We start from the raw sequence: 21183 nt of genomic DNA, 5'->3' as shown, positions 1-21183 counted from the left end.
TGAGTAGTGGAAGACACTGCTGTGATAGAACTAGGCCTGAGGGCCCACCTGTAATGTTTGTAAACATGGATTCACAGTGTGAAATTCTGAGAGCTTTTGCTTGAGTCAGAATGTTAAAAACTATTTTTTATGGTACATATTTGTCCACTGTTATTCTCTAAAGCAAGGCTCAGAGTCCCATAGTTTCTTCTTACAGTTGATGATTTACACAGAAACAATTCCCGATACATGACACCATGACCTCATAAACCCCATACACCATATGTAACACAAATGGAGGAATTATGACTAAAAAGAGCAGAGGTATTTGATTTTGGTGAAATGGTGTCCGTAGCCATTTACTGGAACCAGGCTTGCCCCTTCTGCCTCACTTTTCTTCTTGCGATTTACTTCTTTTGAGATGGGGAGACTTCCCTGCAGAAAGGAAAAACAAGTAGTAGCTGTGCTTCAGTGAAGCCTCTTTCACTGGTGGGACCCTCCTCCAATCCTACCTTTCCATAGTTCCCTACCTTTAGTTCAGAAGTAAACATCTACTAAACATTGCTGGATCAATTGTAAATACCAATGCCACATACAGCAAAGGATTGTTTAAAAACCAGCCAAGCCTTGCAGCGTCTGAGAAAAGCTTTTCATTTGGGGATGAAGGAGTGTGCTCCAATAGAGCCAAAATGCAGAAGAGTTGAGCCAACGACCATTCTCCACTGCTGAACTGGAGAATTTAGACATCTGTTGCACCTGGGGAGACCCCAACCTTTCCAGTAATGTCACAGGGGAAGAGCTATACAGAGTGACAATCTTTTCACCTCCAGCTGTACATCTTTACACTGTTCCTCAAAATTATTTTTCTCACTCCTGCCCAACCAAGCCTTTTCTGTGCCCTTCATAATAGCTGGGACAGGTCACGTCTAAACCTACACCTGCAGGTGGTGTGTGTGCAATAGTTCTGGTATACAAATATGGCTGAAAATTATCAATCACCTGCTTTGCATCTGTGAAGCACAGAAGGCAGACACTGTGTTTCAGTGTCATGAGTGCAAAACTCATGGCTACAAAAAACAAACGGCACCAAACCCATTTGAAAATACGACTCAGTACCAACTTGGGTACCCAAAAAAATGATGCTAATAAGTTTACCTATAAATTCATATTATTACCTATAAATTCATTTGCTTGCTTTTTTAAACCACAAGCTCTATTTTACAGTTCCACTTGGTCTACAACATAAAAATGCATCTCAGCTATGAAAGGTCATACTAGTAAGAGAATCTTTTACAGTGTAGACCTCTCATCCTTTAAACACTATACAGCTTAAACAGCTAGCACATGCTAATAAGTGACTTCATTGAAAACTGCACTCTGAAGACTGCTGTGTATTACTTGCCTCTGGACAAGTAAGGAGATGGTGTGCCATATCAGCCAGCTGCCTCAGATAGATTTTTATTAACCATACTTAACCATTCATTGGCTGAAGTCGATGCCTATTCAGCAAAGCATTTGACTTTATATTTCAGTTTCAGCCTCAGAAGGAAGCCTAAAGACTATGCACATGCTTAAAGTACTTTGCTGAAACTACATCACTATGGAATCATAAAAAAAAAAAAAAAAAAAAATTTGTTTAGCTAGTAATATATTGTAAGTTATGGCAAAGATCTGCGGGGTTTGTGGTCAAAAGATCAGAACTGAAGAAATATTTCATTGCTTTTATTCTTAGGACATGTTTGTCATATAAGCAAAATGCTTTCAGTTTGTGTAAGAAGTTGAAGTTATCTTCTCCATGTTCAATTCCTCTGATTTGAGAGTTGTGAATTTCTGAATTAAGAATAAAAACCAGTTTCAGAACTACCAAGAAAGTACAATTTTCAGAAATTTTCCTTTCCTGGCTCTTCAAAGCAGTAATTTTCACTGGAATGTCTGTATTTGCTACATTTACTTGTTCTGGGAATGAAGCCACCCCATGGCTCTCCCACTGTCTTTATCAAAATTTACAGGGTAAATTCTGCTTTCAGGTAGATGAACTCCCCCAGGGAGAACCCTCAGGGTTCTGCACTACACACAGGCAGGAGCAGTTTTCAGGCTGAACACAGAGTAAAATCTTTTCCTAGGGACAAATAGTGCTTTCTCCTGTTTGAGCATCAAGAAATGGAGAAACTGAGCAGACTTCAAATGCAGAAGGGCTCTGAAAGCCAGGAGAAATATAAGTAGAAACATACCTTGCCTTTGCTAGAGACAAATCAGGGATTTTCTAAGAGACAATTTCAGAATGAAAAAATTACATTTAAATTATAGGACTGCACAAATATGTTTCCTCACAGGACTCTAGAAAATTCCATCCTCATGATAATTTTTTTTTCCCCCTATATTTGTTACTTGTGCATCACTCCAGGATGCGAGAAGAAAACCATAAACTTACACATGCAAACAGGCACACAACACAGACCAAAGGTCTGGGCAAATTTCCAAAAGCATTGTGTTGGGCAGTTCCTTTCCAGCTGTGAAAACAATTTGAGTCCTGAAATTCTGCCATACAATCACAAGATAAAAAGTCCCATATGACCCTTCTAGGTTTGGAAATAAATTGTCTTTAAGAGATGTATCATTCCGTATTTGTTGGTTGCATGAAAAAAAAAAAAAAGCACTTTTATCTGAAATAAGTTTAAAAAAATCTTTTAATTTCACTTTATTCTTTCAGTAGTTCAAGCTGTTTAACATTGAGCTGTAGGACTGAGCACATTCTGCAATCTTCTTCAGTAATTTCCCTGATTAATTGTATAGGATGTCTGAAAAAATATAGATTCCAAAGACACCCTTTTCTGTTAAGGCTGATACTCTGCTGGAAGCTGCATCGTCTGCAGCTGATATTCAAGTTGCTTTTGAAGATCAATCATAATATAAAATTTGGACCCAGTTCTAAAACTGGCCCTTGTAAGCATATGCCAAATATCTTTTGAAGAATTACATAAAGGCTAGAAAAATGCATTTTATTTAAATAGCAGGAATACATTCACTTTAAAGGGAAAAAAGTGTAATACTTTTTGATGAGTTGAGAAGCAATTATCGTTTTTGTAAAACTTTTTTTAAGCTATATATAGCATAAAAACATGGCTATTCATAAATCCAGTATAATGCGGCAGTCACTAACTGTGCTGTACATAGTTCACAGCTTCATCCCATTGTGTCAGAAGCAATTTTGTTTAATGACAAGACACTGAAAGCTGCAAAGTTAGAATTTTGAATAACAATCATCTAGTCAACACAGAGCTGATTCATAAAATTAGCAAATTAATTTAATCATGACCATATATAGCACATTCATTGTAATCTGGCATTGCTATCAGCATACTCAGCTGAACTTCTGAAATACTTTGAATGTTAAGAATGGCAGTGCTGCAGTATATGTTAATTTAAAGTCTGGCATGCTGGCACATAAGCCTTCAAACAGCAGGCTGCAAATATCCCAGTTACAAATTTTAGAAGTCACTTTATAAAGAAAAATGTGAAAAACATAGTGTTAACAAGATAAAATAGCAGTTTTGTGAACAGGGAGCTGAAGCCTAGACAATAATTGAAACGCATCCAAAACAGTTTTCCATGTGCTCTCACCTTTACTTACCTGCCATTTTTTGGCCAGATTTTGTGTCATTAATGCAAGGGAAAATGAAAAATAAAACATGTACATTCTGTGGTTCTGAGTAATTGTTGCATTTGCCTACTCAAATTTCATATCCAGATTCACATTTATGAAACCAGCAATGGTAACAGAACAAAATCTTACGAATCTGACAAGTCACATCTTCTGTATTTGTGCTGGGGTACTTGTTAAACTCAGACAAAAACTGCCATGCTTTGATGCTTGTTACTCAAGCCAGGTAAAGCAGAAGCAGTAAACTTAACAAAAGAAAAAGAAAACCACGCCACTTTCTTCCTCTTCCTCCTCCTCCTCCTGCATTATCATTGACTTTTTCATCTGCACCGCTAAGAGAATTGCCAAAATCAAGCATTCAAAACTCAGACGTCCAGCTTGTAAAATTATGAGACAGGCTTAAAAAGCATGAACTCTTGAAAGTTAGCATGTTTTCCTTCTGGAATGTAGCCAGCAAAAGTCCATGTTTCCTGCAAGCCTGAAGGCTAAAAACATCATTTTAAAATGAAAGCTGAAATCTCCAGTTAACTGTCTGGCTTAAGGAGCCAGGGCTTTAAGAAAAACGGAATGCCATGAGACTCGTGATGAAATCATGTGAGCTGGCTGCTGTCTTGAAGCACTTATAAAATAACATTCACTGAACTTTCAGTGTGGTTTACTTTTTGTTTTGTTTTGTCTTTTTTAGGGTGGGGGGGTTCTTGTTGGGGGTTTTTCTCACCCCCCAAAACTTTCATCTCAGTAAGCTCTTTATTAGATGAAAGAAATTACGTAAATACCTTTACCTTTGGAAATCCCCCATCCACTCGGCTGGTGGGAAAGATTTTCTGGCTTACCCAGATCATTAACCTTGGCTGATAAACCTGTAGTGACACAAATATATACAATTTTTTACTAACAAAGAGAGATTCATTAAATGCAATCAAGTGGTTTTCATGTGACAGACAGCATTACTAAATGGAGATCCTAATGCCAGTGGAGCTTGGCACAGAGAGTTGTGTTTCATGCTCAGTACATATTTTTGAGTACCCATGACAACAAGATCTATCCCTAGAGTATTTCAGCTATGGGGTTTCAACTATATATATTTCAACTATAGGATTGTTTATGGCAATCAGCATTCAACAGGCTTTTTTAAGGGACTATAGGATGAATTTTTTAATTTTCTTTTTAAATTTCTTTAAGAAATTCTGTGTAATAGGATGACCATATTAATAAACTTACTGAGGATATTGTTATACAACATGCCCCTTCTCTTCTGCAAGAAGTCTCTGGCAAAAGATTAATGAAGTTTACTACCTTTGCTGATGACTGCAGGAGACAAGGGCAACACACCTTTGATAATCCTTTCACAATGAGCTGGGAACTAGAACTTACTATTTTCTAAGATCATTGACACAGCTATAATTCTGTGTTAGCACCCTGTATTTTAGAAATCAAAGGAATTCTAACATGTTATAAAAGGCATACTGTAAAATAACTGGCAGGAGGATTTAATGGTTAAGGTACTGCCTAAGACTGCTATGGAAAAATTTTCCTGTTTAAAAAGGGTAAAATTCAAAGCTGGCCACTGACTACAGTGGGAACTTAGAGTGATTATTTGCCAGGCTAATAGATCTCAGTTACGGTGAATCTGAGCTGGCAACCTTCTGTGCTCCATTTCCTCAACTTCTGGATGAAGTCCAGAGCATTTCTTCATCTTGCTCTCATGAAACACTGAAGTGTTTTGCTGAAGGTACAAGTTACACACAACAACGCAGATCTTAAATTCATTTTCATGCTGGATCTTCCTCCTAGGTCTTCGGAGTTTTGTGACTTGAATGCTGCACAATGCATGAATGTCAAACTGTCGGTGTTTTGAGCTCAGCATTATAAATTACACCACTCAAATTTGTTTGTACTTTGGGAATCAAAACTTGCTTTGTCACTTAAATTGCTGGTGGACCAGCTTTACTTACCTGCTTACTATAGTATTGATGTTGAAATCTGAGGAATGTTTTCATTTCTGTGGAGTTGCATGTTGACTATTGTCACAACTGGACTAGAAGTGTCTTAGAGAAATTGGATCATCTTTCCAAGAGAAAATCCTCAATTCTACTATAAAGTAGAAAATTCAAAACACAGAGCCTAAGGCAGTGCCTGTTGTGATATATTCTCCCAAGATTTTCTGCAGTACAGATCATGTTGCTTTCTACTGATTAAAGCATCAGGTTTTATTGTGTATTTTAGATTACTGTATCACCTCAAACAGGACAGTTAAGCTGTCTGGGTATGGTTGACATAGCAGCACATTAATTACACATCAGTTAATGTTCACATTGAACATTTGAGACACCTGAATAAAAGATACCAAGTAACCCCTGAGCCCTCTTGTTGCTGTTTATAATCACTGATTACCCATCCTGCAACTATGCTTTGATTTTACCGTGTAGTTACAATTTTGTACGAAAAGTTATGGTGGGTAATTGTGATAGCAGTTCAGCTCTACCGCAGGACATGCATGCTCAAACCAGCAAAGTATACAAAAATGTGTATTTTCCTATATGAAGACAGAATAAGCATCAGAATAAAGTATTATTCATTATGATGAATATAAGCTGCTGTATTTTCCATGGAATCTGAGATGTATTCTGATTTGCCTGTAGGCCTTGTCGTCCTTATTAGTAATTTAAGAGGAATAAAAAAGCACCTGCAATTAAATGGCAATTAAAGGATCCTCAACTTAAATTCCAAAGAATTTAGAGGGACTGCAGTTTGGGGTGGATTTTGAAAATGGGGTAGGAGGAAAAATGTTTAAATTGTAAGATGCACTCACAACTATGCTCCAGGGGAAAAAACCAACCAACCAACCAACCTACCAATCACACAAACAAACAAAACAAACACCAAAGCACACCTTTATGACCATGAAAAAACATACAAAACACCCCAGCTATATTTCACAGTAATTTTCTGTGGAGAAAAATAACCAAAACACAGTAATGTCCTATTTTCTTAATATGTCTTAGAAAACAACTACTGTGGCCAATATTGGTAGATAGTAAACACGTGGATCTGCTCCACAGCAGTAACTGTTCTGATATAATTGCACTGAAGTCCTGAAAGGGCAGCCAAAGGACTTTTAAGTATCTGCCTTGTGAGCAATGTTGAAAGGCTGGGGAACCATGGTTTGGATCCTGGCTAAGTGGAGGAAGATTCTGGAATGGAAAAAAGATGTCCACTCAGGACTCATTGCAATTCACCAGGGGAAAAAAAAATAACCAAAACACACACCCCCAAAAAAACCCACCAAAAAACCCCCCAAAAACAGAGGATGTCTTGTCATGGTACATGCTTCATAAAATACAGAAACTACTTAGATATTCAAATCTACTGGTAACTAGGGCATTAGAAAAACACAGCACGAACTTTTAGTCAATTATAGCCACTCAGAACAATTTATATTAAAGTTGCAAAATGAGCTACAGGGAGAAAAAGTGGAAAGCAATGCTCCATTGCAGAGCAGGATGTAAGGTTTACAACATTCCAGCTGTTTGCATGAAGTAAACACTTCTAAATAAATGCTTCCATTGACACACACCATATTTTCATTTCTTTGTACTTCCTGTGTGACTATTATGAGAATACAGGCTTGGCTTAAGAAATGAAAGCATGCAGCTTCAGAACAGAATTACTCTACTACAGGATGGACTGAAAACTAAAGTTGCTGCAGGTCTGTACAATGGATAAGAGCCATCTGATGACTCAAATGGATAGCCTCAGTATTTGATAATCATTAGTTAAAAAATCAAGCTAGTAAACTTCATCCATAAATTATCAGAGTGGATCACCTCTAAACATCCAACTGGCAGCATTACCACCCTTGAAAGCCTTCCTTCCTGGCAGAGCATGCGATACACAAACTCATTCACTCCCACTTTGAGACGTCAGGTGGAAAAGAAACCCACAGGTTTAGGAAGTGCCATCTGAAACAGTGTTCTACAACAGCAAGCAATTCTGCCTGAAACATCAAGGACAACTTGGAATAGGGAATTATGATCTATGAAGAATATGTTTTCAATTATTTAGCTTCTGTTCTCTTGAAAATATACAAATCATAAAAACTGAGATTAAAAATCAGAAAAAACTAAGGTGGAGAAAAAGAAATGCCTAAATAGAGTAAATAGAGTATTTACTGGTTCTTTCTGCATCTTACAGAACTACTTACTGTTACTAAACCAGAAAGATTTCTGCAGTAGACCCTTCTTTTCCCCTCTGCCTGACAAACCAAGACACTTTACTGCTAGCAAAGGCTCTGTTTAACCAGCATTTCAAGACTCCAAGGCCTATTCCTCCATTTTAAGCCATATACTCTGTAAGAGCAATAGTAGGAGAGGACAAACTTTTACCCAGCTTTAAAACAGATACCTAAAATAATTTGAACAGCCCTGAACTAAATCTACCTTATCAGTCCCATTAAAATTATAAAGTTCTTGCTACCCACTCTTCATTCCTACTCGCTAACAGCATCTTTCAAATATTCAGATACATCTATCAAAAGAAAAACAAACAAAATTTTAAAAAACCCACAGAAATTTAAGGCATGCAAAATTAATAAAATGAACAAATTCCTATTAAGCATCCCCAAGGTTATTATACTTAAAAAAACAGCAAGAAAGACCTCAGAGTTACTTTTCTGCTGTTGTTTTTCCATGTGGTTGACAACTGAATTTCTGTTCATCAAGTCTCATTCAGGACTTAAAAGAATGAAATTGAACTGCCGTCTAGATTTCCAAAATACAAGAAGAAGAACAACTGCCCTGAGAACATCAGCAACCACCTTTTGAGAAGTTTCAGATAACTTCTTTATTATATAAATCAATTTAGGGTGGGGAGGGAGAGTGAAAACAAAAAGGAAATTATGACAAGTACCAATCCTGAATAAAAGGCAACCATCTCCAGTAATTCTGCACTACCCTACCTAGGAGAGCAGAAAAGAAAAACAAAATAAAACCAAAAAGCTTTACTGTATGGATTAGCAGTCTAATGGCAGACACAGATGTCCATGTGCTGAGAACAGCGGAGTAAGACGGTACAGGTTTGTGCTAAAGAGAATGAAAGAAAGGGGCATGCTTTCCCCCTCTGCAGCACTAAGACTGTGCTTGGGCTGTTGTGAGGTCTGGTAGCCCTGTGTGTCTGTAGTGCCTAATCCAGAATTGTTCTTCTACCATGCTCTCCTGGAGATGGGCTGTATAGCTGGAAAAAGAAATAGAGCTGTAAACCTATATCTCTTTGAAGTACTTCAGGAATTTTTCACCACCATTGCTCTGTGTTACAATGACACAAATCAACGGTATTACAGGCCATAGCGGAAAAGTTGTAGACCATTTCCTTTGAAGCTGGTCTCAGCATCACTGAAAGTGCCTAGAAGAATGTATTTGAAATGAAGCCCTGAGCACTTTCTTTTGCAGTAAAATATAACATAATTGCCTTTAAGTGGAAACAGTTATAACTGTTCAATCTTTTAAAAAGTTTCTTAGTTACCAGCTAGAGCTGTAGCGCGTTTTCCCAGCACATTCTGCACATCGCTATCCCCCAAATGCCTCGCACTCCAGCAAAAAGTTCTCTTTGTAACCACTTACTCACCATCACAATCCAGAGGCATAAGCAGAAAATTTTACCGCCCTAGTGCTTTAACACCAACCAAATGATTCTGCTAAAAAAGCTAACTCATTTTAAACAAAACTGGAAGGAAAGTTTGTGCTAGGATCAATGTATTTACTTCAGTGCAGCTGGTAAGCTAATGCTCCCATCTGCAGTAGTTTAACACTGGGGAACATTTTAAAAACATATAATGATAATGTCCACTATGTTCCTAATCCAGTACACAGGATTTAATACATACAGCAACTGTGAGCTGAATGGTTGCTGCTACTCAAATTTGTTTGGGTGGCAGTCTGCTATCAATCTACTTTGTCCTGTGATTCTTCTGGATAGGACAACGACAGGCGACATCGAGTGCTCATCATGACTCCTTATTTCAAAAACCCATTAAAGTTCTGATGAACATTTGGTGTCTTTAAGAAGCTGTACTCACAATCAAATGCTGTTGTGACGGGCTGACTGCAACAGACCCAGCAAAGAAGCTTTACCTATTAAAACATCAGAAACCACAACTTGCCCAAGTTAAAATGCAACTTAATTACTTTGGTTTAATTATTCAAAAATACTGTGAACATGTGGTTTAGCAGGTGTGCGGCCTGTCAATTTTGTGACTTTGCTTTTTTTTGTGTGACTGTCCCATTACATGTCTGAGCCTCTGGCTGAGCTACAGTGACAGTTATCCCAAATAACCTGTCTTTGTGTCTTCAGTACACTGTCAGGGCAGCAGATAATTCTACCTATTCTGCTTTCCACATCCATGCAGTGACAATCAGAAATTGGGAGGATGGGCAGGCGTGAGGAGGAACATTTACAATCATTTCACTTGGGTAATATCGCACACCAAATAAAGGTAGATAAATGGTTTAAGAGAACTTATGAAGATCTATACAATCGTTCTCCTCCTGGCTAGGATTGCTCCAAGTGGCTCACTTTTGTGAGGTGATGCTTTACCTATCATTACTGTAATAATTAACATACGGCAGTGTATCAGAACACAGCGGGAAAACTGCAAACCTGAACTTGCTTTTCACTTTTATGTACCCGCATCTGTTGCTGGCTCTGCTTTTTCGGGGAAGATATTGCTACTACTTTTTATTTCTCCCCATATGATGACTCAATTTCACAACCACACAGAGATGAGAAAGCCTAAATGAGAAAAGTGTGCTTTTTCTTGCATTCCCTTCTCCATGCTGCACATGAATTAGCAAGTTTATTCATTAGGGGTTTTTTTGCAATCCTTGTTCATCACTTCTTTAATTTTTGTCAGTCTCACAGAATAGGATGTCATCTGCTCCTTCCCTACACAATATATAGAAGTGACCTTGGAAGTTGTTTTTGTAGATTTTAAGTACAAAACTTGTCATATAAGCCCATCTTCATCCATTGTTTCTTCATTGTTCTTAAAGCATCTATGATCCAAATTACACTGAAGTGTCTGCTCCTATGCTGTCTCCTCTTCTGTTACCAGCTTCTCACTCCTGTCCTCATCCATACTATACAAGTATACATTGTATCTTTCATGTATGTACTTACAGTGTCCCGTGACACATATAAGAAAACTGTGCTGAAATACACTTTTATGACTAATGGTATCTACTACTACACAGACCCTTGCTGCAGTAAAGGATGCTGGTTAATACTAAGCACTTGGGAGCAGGCACATTTTTCCAAGTCAATTATATATCTACTAGCCTTTGAAACTGAGCAAGTATGGTGTTGAGGAGGAGAAAAACACGAGTTAATCTAGCTTGAATGAGGTTATTCATAGAAGACACTTTCTTTTCCTCTGGAGAGGAATCATTCCCACATCACCTGAGTGTAATCCAATTTTTAAGCAGAGCGATCAATTTGCACTTTTTTGCACTAGTCAGAATGAATCTTGCTTGTGTGCTACAAGTGCTGTCATGATGGTTTTTTACTTCATTAATATGCAGAACCATTGCAAAACTATTTATCATGCATATGAAGAGTAAGAGAAAAAGAAATCAAGTGGTACATTGTGAACGCTGTCAAAAAAGCTCATCCAACTTCTCACTGAGTTAATGAATTTAACAAAGATACTCATTAGCAGTGTATCACACTCCTTTAAAGGAAAAGAAATGCTATTATTCCAGAACAATAATAAGAAACATGATATACCGAAAATTTCATTAACCTATAAAATGGATACAAACTGCTTTATTTCACCAGTAAATTTCAGTGCATGGATATGAAATAGTGAAACATTACAGAAATCAAAATAACTGAACAAGCCCTGCAGAAAACCAAATTCAATACTCAGTGCAACCCAGCACCTTTTCCACTTCATTTTGTTTCCCTCTGCACTGCAATGGTAGCTTTTGTTGTTACCCAACATGCACACACAGAAAGACAACCGTAATAAGCCTGAGGAGTTTTCAGTTACATAGGATTTTGCAATTTGCTCTTCCAATGCAATAAGGTAACGAAAAGTTTAATTAGTAACTATTTGTGTCTACTCCTAATTGCAACTGCAAAACAAGTCTCTTGTTACAAAGTCAGGTGAACACACAGAGTGGGAGCACAATTCAGGACCAAAGGCTGCATAGTTAAGTTCTTCAGCAGTTGCATACCCAACATTGACATATTACTGGAGCAAGAGAAGAAGGAAGCAAAGACACATGATCACAGGCTGACCAAAATGTCCATTTAGCCAGTCTCCTCACTCCACCAAGTTTTGGTCTTAAGGCATGAACAGTGGCCAGTAGGTGAATCCTGAAGAAAGAATAAGAATAGAGACAGCCCAGAATAATACTTCTCCTGTGTGCTCTCTCAGTTCCCTGCTTCCGTTTTTTGGGGTATACAAAATGTATACATCAGGCTCACTTCCAAAACACATTCCATTTTTTAATTTCCTACAAATTTTCTAAGTTAATAACCTGAATACTGTAACTCACGGTAGACGTAGTACACTGCCTTGGACTAAAACTGTATTGTTAGTTTAATTTTGTTTAAATTTCTCACACATACCAGAAAGATGACCAGAAATCCAAAAAGCGACGCTGTTCTCCAAGTGGCGGCAAGTTCACTGCCTTTGCCGACTACTTTCCTGCAGAGCCCAGCCAGGAAAGCCTTTCCCTCCTTGAGATGCCAGCCTCTTGCCCAACCAGTATATTTCAGGCAAGCATTAGAAGCTCCAGCAGTATTCTTGGAAATGGGAGACAAATCCACACTGTACAGCTAGTACTTACCTCATTAAAAGGGATGTAATGACCGCAGCTGATGATATTGTAATGGGTTCTTGAAAGCATTATGGAACATTCATCTGCAGTCGCCATATTACCAGCATCTACAATCACTTAATGTAGCTCAATTGCTAGTCCAAATACAATACCACAAAATGTATCATGTATGCTCTGCAGGCTGAAAGTAATAAAATATCTGTGGGTTCTAGGACTCATCTAACAAGGAGACACACAGGAAAACAACTTTTCCTGCCAAGTACTGTTTCTGGGGTTTGTTCACATTGCTTAATATGATTACTTAGCTGAGAAACTAAGGGTAAGGACATTAACCAATATTTCCACAGGATTTTCTTCTGCCATCAGGAATAGAGTTATTTAAACTCAGACTCTGCAATGATGGAGATACTATCACAGTTATAGTCATGTTATAACAAAGAAAGAAAATTCTTCTCTAGCTTAATCTTTTGAGTAGCTCTATAATGCCAATGTGTGCCTTCTACACATCAGTGCTTTAAGAACCCAGGAGTTATTCTGATAATGTACATATTAAGCTGAGGCTTATACCACCTTTGGTGATCTCCCAAATTTTTTCAATGTAGTCCCACACAGGTATGCTATGCTAGTAGACAGACAATAAGGTTAGTGTTAACAAAATTAATCCAGAAATATTCCTTCCTGAAAGATGAGAAAACACCACCTGTTCTGATGTTGGTTTGGCATTTTGGGTGTTTTTTGGGTTTTTTTGGTTTGGTTTTTTTTTTTTTTTTTTTGGGGGGGGGGGGGGGGGTGTCCAGGGGGAAGTTGGTGGGGGTTTTAATGCTGTATTTGCAGAAGGAAACACCAGGAATCCTCCCAGGAACATCTCCATAGGGTTTCATTCAGTAGTGCTACTCTGAATTTACCAGACCAGCAGTCTAAATTGAATTTAATGTAACACTCAAACAGTAATTCATAGTATTATTCTACATTAAACATTTGAAAAGAATATTTTTGCACCTTTCCAGATTGCACCCTCAACCAATTTGGTTTAATGAGGTGAATAAATATTTGAAATAAGAACAAAATACAAATATTCAAAAATATTTTTATTGAAATATCCTGTCCCAGCCAATGATAGCAACTGAATTATGTTAATTAAGTTATTCTAGGTCTATTAAGTGTAGTCCCTCTCCCCTCTCCTTAGCCATACACACAAGGACCAGAGCTCAGTCATGGGGAAGCAGCCTTCTGATGGAAAAAAAAAAAAAAAAAAAAAAAAAAGAGAGAAAAGATTGTTTTGAGATCCCAGTGACCAATGTCATGACTATAGTATTACAAGGTGCAGTTTAATTCTTACTTCTGATTTTTGAAGATTTCAGACTTTGTGAAAAAAGCTCATTAAAGTTTTGTCCTGGCCAAAGCATTATATAAACCTCCAATCTCATGTGTCAACACAGCTCTGTTCAGATAAAGTATGCTGGTGCTTATTTACAGAATTTTAGAACCCAGAACAAGCATATTTGTGCCTGGGTATAAACACACATATACAGAACTTTTGTCTTTTAACATGTATATGAACTGTACCACTGAAATATCCACAGTATCTACAGCTTTGGACAAAAAATAGCTTGTCCTTCAAATTTTTCTGGTCAAAATCAAGTAAAGATGGGTTTTTTCTGCGCAGTTGAACATCTGACTTGTCAGAAGTATGGCAAATGTTAATTATATTTCTGCTTATTTATTTTCTAAGCTGGAAAGGCTTTTAATTCACCCTAAGTTTTCAGACCCCAAGTAGCATTGAGCAAATTTCACCCAATGTATTCTTCATGCACAGCGTGTAAGCATAATAAAAAAGCACAATATACACATTCCTGCTTAGCTTTCACCCCTCTCAATTATTTCTCTTGACCAAATTGCCAATGGCTACACATGAAGAGGATCTAACACAGATCTAGAGCAGTTCTCAACTATCCTAAAGGAAATTCCAGTTCCAGTACCAGTCTCAATAATCAACAAAGAAGGACATAATGTTTCATCCTACTATCTAGTTCTTCTTATTCCTCAGAGCATGTAAAAGGCTCAAATAATGCCTGGCTCTGTCAGACCAATATGAGACCAATATGAGACTCCATTCTCCACAGATAACCCTAAAGTTAGGAATGGCTTTTCCAAATAAAGTGAAGTTATTTTATACGCACAGAATATTACAGAATGTGTAAAGATAGCATATGACTCATTGGGAAAAGGTTTGCAATGGCTGAACTAGAACAAAATCTTAAATATAAGCTTTGCCTCATAAATATCTTTACCTAACTTAAATAACATTATGTATTTCCCTATGAACTGCAAAAAAAAGAAATGGGATGGTGATTTTTTTTTTCCCTTCAACCAAATGCAGGTTCTCATTTCTCTCTGACTTAATGAAGAAAACATTTTCCTCCGACTGCTTTCACTCCAAAAGGCCATCATCCCATTTTCTTCTTTTTTCCCCCAAGTAAGACTAGAAACTGCAGAGAACGTAAATGGTAGAATAACCTCAAAACTGGTACAGTTCAGGCAAGGGTACGCCACAGGAAGTGTTCAGCCCAAATGACCTCCTTGAGGGGCCTTTTTCCTTTGGGATGACGCAGCACACCACCTAGCCTAGAGATACCACACCACTAGTGCTTAAGAAGAAAGTCATCTAATCATGGTAAATCAGAATTAAACTAATGAGCTACTCCATAATATCTTTTGTAAATTTTCAGGTAGGTCAAAATAAAATTCTTAAGGATGTATTTGTTTAGTGGTACACACTTTTCTTAGTGTTACTGGTTTAAATTCCTTAGTACTTCTACTGCAAATTCCCAGAACTAAGCCTGACTTACAGAAATGATCTGCAATGCAGGCAAGATAAGAGGACACACTTGAGTGTTTTAGAAGCAAACAGACCACTTTGTCAGATGTATAAAATATCTTAGATTACTTTCTTTAAAAACAAACACTGACCATTAAAAAAAAAAAGAGCCTTTCCTTGTTTTGCTAAAAGTCTTCTTTGACATCACAGAAAATGGAAGTTAAGACTTTTTTACTGGATGACACTGGCCAAATCAATTTTAAAACTTTTTTTTTTTTTTCTTTTTAGTTAGAACTTCCTTTTTTCCTTAATTAGCATTAAAATCCAAACTTGTATTTTATGATATTCAGCACTTTCCATGAAGGTAGTTTATAAAAATTCTAGCATTTCAAAGAAAAATAGCGATAAAAATCACCTTATGAATTTATACACTGCACAGAAATATAACAGGTTCTTTTTCTCTTTAGGGTGCTACTTAAAGAAACGTATTATACAAAAGGAATGGCAGATCCTCTAATGGCAGCTGTTCTTGTGTAAAATGGCTCAAAATGACAATATTTTAAGACAAATAGGAAGTACACCCTTCTGCATTTCTATTTCTTTTTAAATTATTGATGATATTATTATAAAGCTCCAAGGCAGATTAATTAACCAGGTATGAGGAAATCCTAATTCCAAGTCTAAGAAAAGAAGAAGCAGCATTGAAAACTAACCTGGTAAGTTATTTGCTTTTAATTGTAAGCAGTTTAAGAAGCATTTTATGGAATAAAAATTTAAGAAAGTAAGAGAGTAAGACAGTAAACTTAAAGAACTCAACAAATTTATTCTAGTCACTCTTAATTTTACTGTAATCATAACTAAAATAATTAATGCTCTTTCCATCTAGCAAAGGAATAAAACATGCCATTTGTCCCCATTCTTTTAAGGTTTACTTCAGCCTGGTGAAAAATAACAGCAAAATTTTCACTGGCCAGTGAGAGTAGAATAGAGCCTTTGCCTATGCTGTTATATTAAAAACAAAGTAAGCACTTTTGCAATCATGTATTTCAGTATAGAGATTATTGATATGTAAGGAAGTTTTCCTGCAAATCAGAATGGGTAGACATTTGCAATAAATACAAGAAATATGCCAAAGACAAGTGCATCCACTACTACAAGAAAAGTATATCAGTGGTCTGACTTAAAGTGACATTCAGTGTCACTGTGCCAAAAGTGAAAGAAAGGGAAAAAAGGGTGGAGTAGGGGAAGAGATTCTGCCAACTATCACACATTAAGCAAACTTGGAAGCTGGGCAAAACCTAGTCTTTTTTACACTGAAGATTACAGTCACAAAAAAAAGTGGAATTAGGCCTTTTCTTAACAAATAAAAAACTTTTCAAAACCAGCCAAGTGAGATTTTTACTTATGTTTCACTGCAAAACAAACAACAGAACTAGACAGGTAGATAACTACATTTTATATTCTGCTTTTGGATAGTTCTAAGTTGCATTTTAAGTTCTGGCCCAGACACTGACTTTACAAAACTGATTTCGTTGACTACTGCAGTAGCCTTGCTAAATTTATAGAACCATCTGCTGGTAAAAATCACTGGCTATTTTATGCCTAACTAAAAATAATATTTTATTCCATAGATAGGTATATATTGCACATAACAGCCTGCATATAATTTAAAAATGTGGGCTGATAGTCACCTTGGTGTTGGTAGGAAAACAGTTGCCTTATACAATATTCCACAGTTGTGTGAACAAAATGTATTTTAGCATGATTTCTATTCAGTTTCAGTGAATCATCTCCCTTTTAATTCCCCACACCCAACTCTTCATTTATATACAGATGAGCAAAGCACTTTGATGAAAGCAGGTTCCAGAATAGACTAAAATTCCAGAATTTGCAAGTTCATTTTTGCAGATAGGAATGATATAAAACAAGGAACCAAAAAGGAAAAAAGCTTTTATAATAGATTAAGTATTTGCTTATTTTAAACATTCTTTTATCCCTCCTCCCCCAAATCAAAACAACCCCAAAGAACCAGACAAGAACATAATTAATGAAATCAATTTAACATAATCTTAGTATGCTCCCGAGAACCTCACACTTCAGAAAATATTCTAAGCTAATGTATACTCTATGCAATGCTACATAAGACAAGCTGTTGCCCTATATAAATCAACAGATTTTTGACCATGGTATTATCACATAGCACCCACAATATATTACATTTTTATCAGTGCATGCTTCAGTGATACTTCTGCCTTCAGCCAAGAACGTTTTATGACTACACAGCATATAAACTAATTCTGCTTACTTTATGTACTACTTCTGTGAAAAACAATTTTCTTTAGCTTGCTGATTCCAAGACAGTCCTTCTCAGGAATACCATATTTAGAGAATATTTATATATATAATGTTTCATCCTTTTAATTAGGTAGCTGTCAGCAATAGCATAACCAATTGACTCTAATCAGTAAAAATATAAACACAATTTGCACTGAAGGAAATGGGTTATTGTTGAACATGACCCATCCCTGGAAGTGTTCAAGGCCAGGTTGGATGGAACTTTGAGCAACCTGGTCTAGTGGAAGGTGTCTCTGCCCATGGCAGGGGGGTTGGAACTAGGTGAGGTTTAAGGTCCCTTCCAACCCAAACCAGTCTATGAATATTGAACAATAAATACATTCCAACTCATTGACTTTTGTGTAAGTATGACTTTTGTGTGAACTGAGCCTTCAGTTAGGCTCAGGACTAGTCACTTTTTCTGGAGCAGATTTGTATCATAGAAGAGTTAGGGTTGGAAAGGACCTTAAGATCATCTAGTGAAGAAAGGCTAACCCTCTGAAAAAATTACCAAACAAGAAAATTTAGTTTGCATCTTATGTACTTCCCTGAGAGATTAACTTTAAACCTGCCTCACTTACTAAATGCAATGATCTATAGCTTCTTTTAGGGATGAAGGTGTCAGGGTTGAAATTATGGGTAATGTTTTGTTTGCATGTATTCCTACGTGGGTTATGATGTGGTTTTTTTCACAGGAAAACATTTAATCTAAATATTTCTTGTTTCAATTAAATAAGCCTTACTGCACAAAGAGGGATTTCAGATTTTTATTCAAATAGAAGCAAGAATATCAAAGACCTGACATACGGAAGTTTTCAGAGTACATCAATCATTGTATGGCTAATCCCCATTGCCTCAAAGAGTAAGTCTTATAAAGGTCGTATTTATAAATGGGTATTGGGAATGGGGAAAAAAGGTTTATATTTATAAAAAAATATTGAATCTTTGCTAAAACAACTAATTCTTACCATTTTTTGATTCTGTTAAGTCTTGGGGCTGCAGTTTCTCTCAAGTAGCACAAGGAGAACAATCTGAAAATAATTTAAAAATAAAAAATGAAAAAAAAAAAAAGTAATTCCAACTGTTGCAGTATTTAATAGGTTGGGGTCTTTTTTGCCAGCATAACAGTGGGTGAGCCAAGTGTAAGCTTCAGTGGGTAAGATTTAAATCATGCAAATTATTCTAATCACATGTATGGTTATATATCATGTGTCTCTGCACTTCAGTGGTCTGTAAGCTTAAATATAGGACAAAGAAATCCCTGGTATCTGGATTTCCAGAACTCTATGCTATTCTTAGAGCCTGGCAGATCTCTGAAAAGCCCTATACCTAATGGTTAACACACCCAAAAATCAAACAAAAAGACAAAACCCTATCACCCTGTGCTTACTGTAAAGGTGGTCCATTGTTCCCAGGCATACTCCAAAGTGTGCTTTTTTGCAATGACAAAACAAGCATAATAGTGTCAGGCTTTCACAATGTAATGGCCCAGTGAGTAGGTATTTTTGGAACGGCACTGCATTACATAACCTCCGGTTTTCTCTCTCTCCTTATCTCACACATCCCACTATTTTAAATAAGGAGAAGAGAAATAAAAAAAAAAAAAAAGTTGGTCCTTCCTCATTTAAATGATATCTTAAATTACAACTGTCTTAACCAACCAAATTTGAAGCATACCTCTTTCATCATTTTTCTTATACTGACAAAAACCTAAAGTTCTCCCCTATTGATTATACATGTCTTATATACATGTGTGTATATATGAAATGTGATTAGGTATGAGTCATATGTTTACATACAAATACGTACATACATATTGTATTTAAACCTGAAACTCTTATCTATAAATTTACACAGAACTGTTTGGGAAAAAGCACATCACTAAACATTCACCAAAACACAGTTGGTTTTGATTTATTTTTTTTTTCCCCTCAAAAGAACTACTCAAAATTTAACTGCTGTACACGCAAAAACGCAAAAGGCTGTTGCAAGAATGACTGCTTTCTAAAAATAAACCCCAGCAGTCTGAGAGGAATCCAGTCTCAGGGCGGAGAAGAGGGAGATTCGTTTTGCAAGGGAGAAGAAAAGAGATTAAAACCCAATCCTAGAGTCTTGCATGCATGCTAAAAAAGCCAAGTGCATTAGGTTCAAAAATGCATTTTGGTGTTTGTGGAGTGCCAAAGCAAGGAAAAGGAAACCCTTAAAACAAAATGTAACAAAACAAAACAGTGAAACAAAAAACCAAAACACTTCTCATCTCCAATTTTATGTGTGCAGAAAAATGCTCAGCCTAGAAATCCATCCTAAAAGCATAAAGACAACGAGTTAAATACATATGCTGCAGGTTTTCTCATCTTCTTTAAGAAAGCTTGCTTGGAAATGTGCACCGAGAAGGGGGAAAGGCAAGCTGCAGCAAAGTCCAGCTAAGTAAGGGCAAATGGAAATTAAAAGTAACAGAGACAAAGAAAGAGAAAAAGAGAGAAAAGATAATAATAATAATAATAATAATAATAATAATAATAATAATAATAATAATAAAATCTGTGTATTGGAATTGCATATACTTACAGACAAAAGCCCCCGCTCCCTGCTCACTTTCTGTCCTTTCTACATGATCTGAAACACAAATGTGGATTAAAAAAGGGCAGCATGCTACAGATGGGAATTTATAGTTGGGGGAGTGGAGAGAGGGTAGGGGGTGTGGGGAAGAATGACTGCACCTCTTCTAAAGTGCAGCCTAGAAGAAAAAAAGAAAAAGAGGTGGGGGTGGCTGGGGGAAAATCTCTGTCTTCCCCTCCCCCTCCCCCCCCCCCCCCGTTATATTGAACAATGAGCTAATTCTGATGGCAGCTGGCCGGCGGCCAGCTCTCCCCCCTCCCTCCCGTTCCCTCCTTACACATGCAAGCTCCCTCCGCCTCCCCCAGACCGCCGCTGCAGCACCGAACTGCTTAGTCGGCAATAATCCGCGGTCCCGCGTACCCCCGCGCCGTCTGGGAGCCGGGGCAGCGTCCGCGCTCGGCCAGGCAGCGCCGGGGGTGGAAGGGGGCTGAGAGGAGCGATGGGGAGGGCCGCAGCTGTCACCCCGCGCAGGCGGCGGTCGACCGCTGACGGGCTTGGGGCGGGGAGCGGGGAGGGAGGAGGGAACAGGGAACAGCCACATACTGTAATAATAACCCTGCAGCAGCAGCAGCAAAGGGCATCTGAGGAGAAGGGGAGGGAAACGGAGGCGGCCGCCTGTGCCTGTGCCTGTGCCTGTGCCTGTGCCTGTGCCTGTGCCTGTGCCTGCGCCTGCCTGGGAAGGAAGAAAATGATGGGCGGGGAGGAGGGGGAGCCGCGCTACAAGCGGGACAGGTCCCCGACGGTGAGGTTAGGCGCGGAGTGTCCGTCCGGGGCTAGCTCGCTTCCCCGGCAGCTCCCCGGGCCGCCGAGGAGCGCAGCAGGACCCGGGAGGGAGGGCAGAGCGGTGGGATGCCGGGCGGTGAGATCACTCAGACGGGGCCGGGCTCGTCCCCGTCTCGATCTCGCGGTGTGGGCACACACAGGCATTGTGA

General features: G+C 37.9%; 1 protein-coding gene and 1 long non-coding RNA gene across 2 annotated transcripts; both read right to left on the bottom strand.

Moving 5' to 3' along the window:
* Positions 1 to 288: 288 nt before the first annotated feature.
* Positions 289 to 12576, bottom strand: NREP (neuronal regeneration related protein; the record flags this gene model as incomplete). The annotated part of the gene is made up of 3 exons (XM_080638338.1): positions 289 to 414; positions 4423 to 4500; positions 12490 to 12576. The coding sequence occupies 3 exons, from the start codon at positions 12574 to 12576 to the stop codon at positions 289 to 291; spliced, it is 291 nt and encodes a 96-aa protein (XP_080494464.1).
* A 5910-nt stretch (positions 12577 to 18486) lies between these two features.
* LOC308231617 lies at positions 18487 to 20660 on the bottom strand. Its single transcript, XR_013958710.1, has 3 exons — positions 20529 to 20660; positions 20201 to 20248; positions 18487 to 18663 (listed from the first exon to the last, which is right to left on the bottom strand). It is a non-coding gene; the product is annotated as an uncharacterized lncRNA (long non-coding RNA).
* Positions 20661 to 21183: the final 523 nt, after the last annotated feature.

The sequence above is a fragment of the Psittacula echo genome, assembly GCF_963264785.1.
Source record: "Psittacula echo genome assembly, chromosome: Z".
NCBI lineage: Eukaryota > Metazoa > Chordata > Aves > Psittaciformes > Psittacidae > Psittacula > Psittacula echo.
This window is presented reverse-complemented; position numbering and strand designations above follow the sequence as displayed.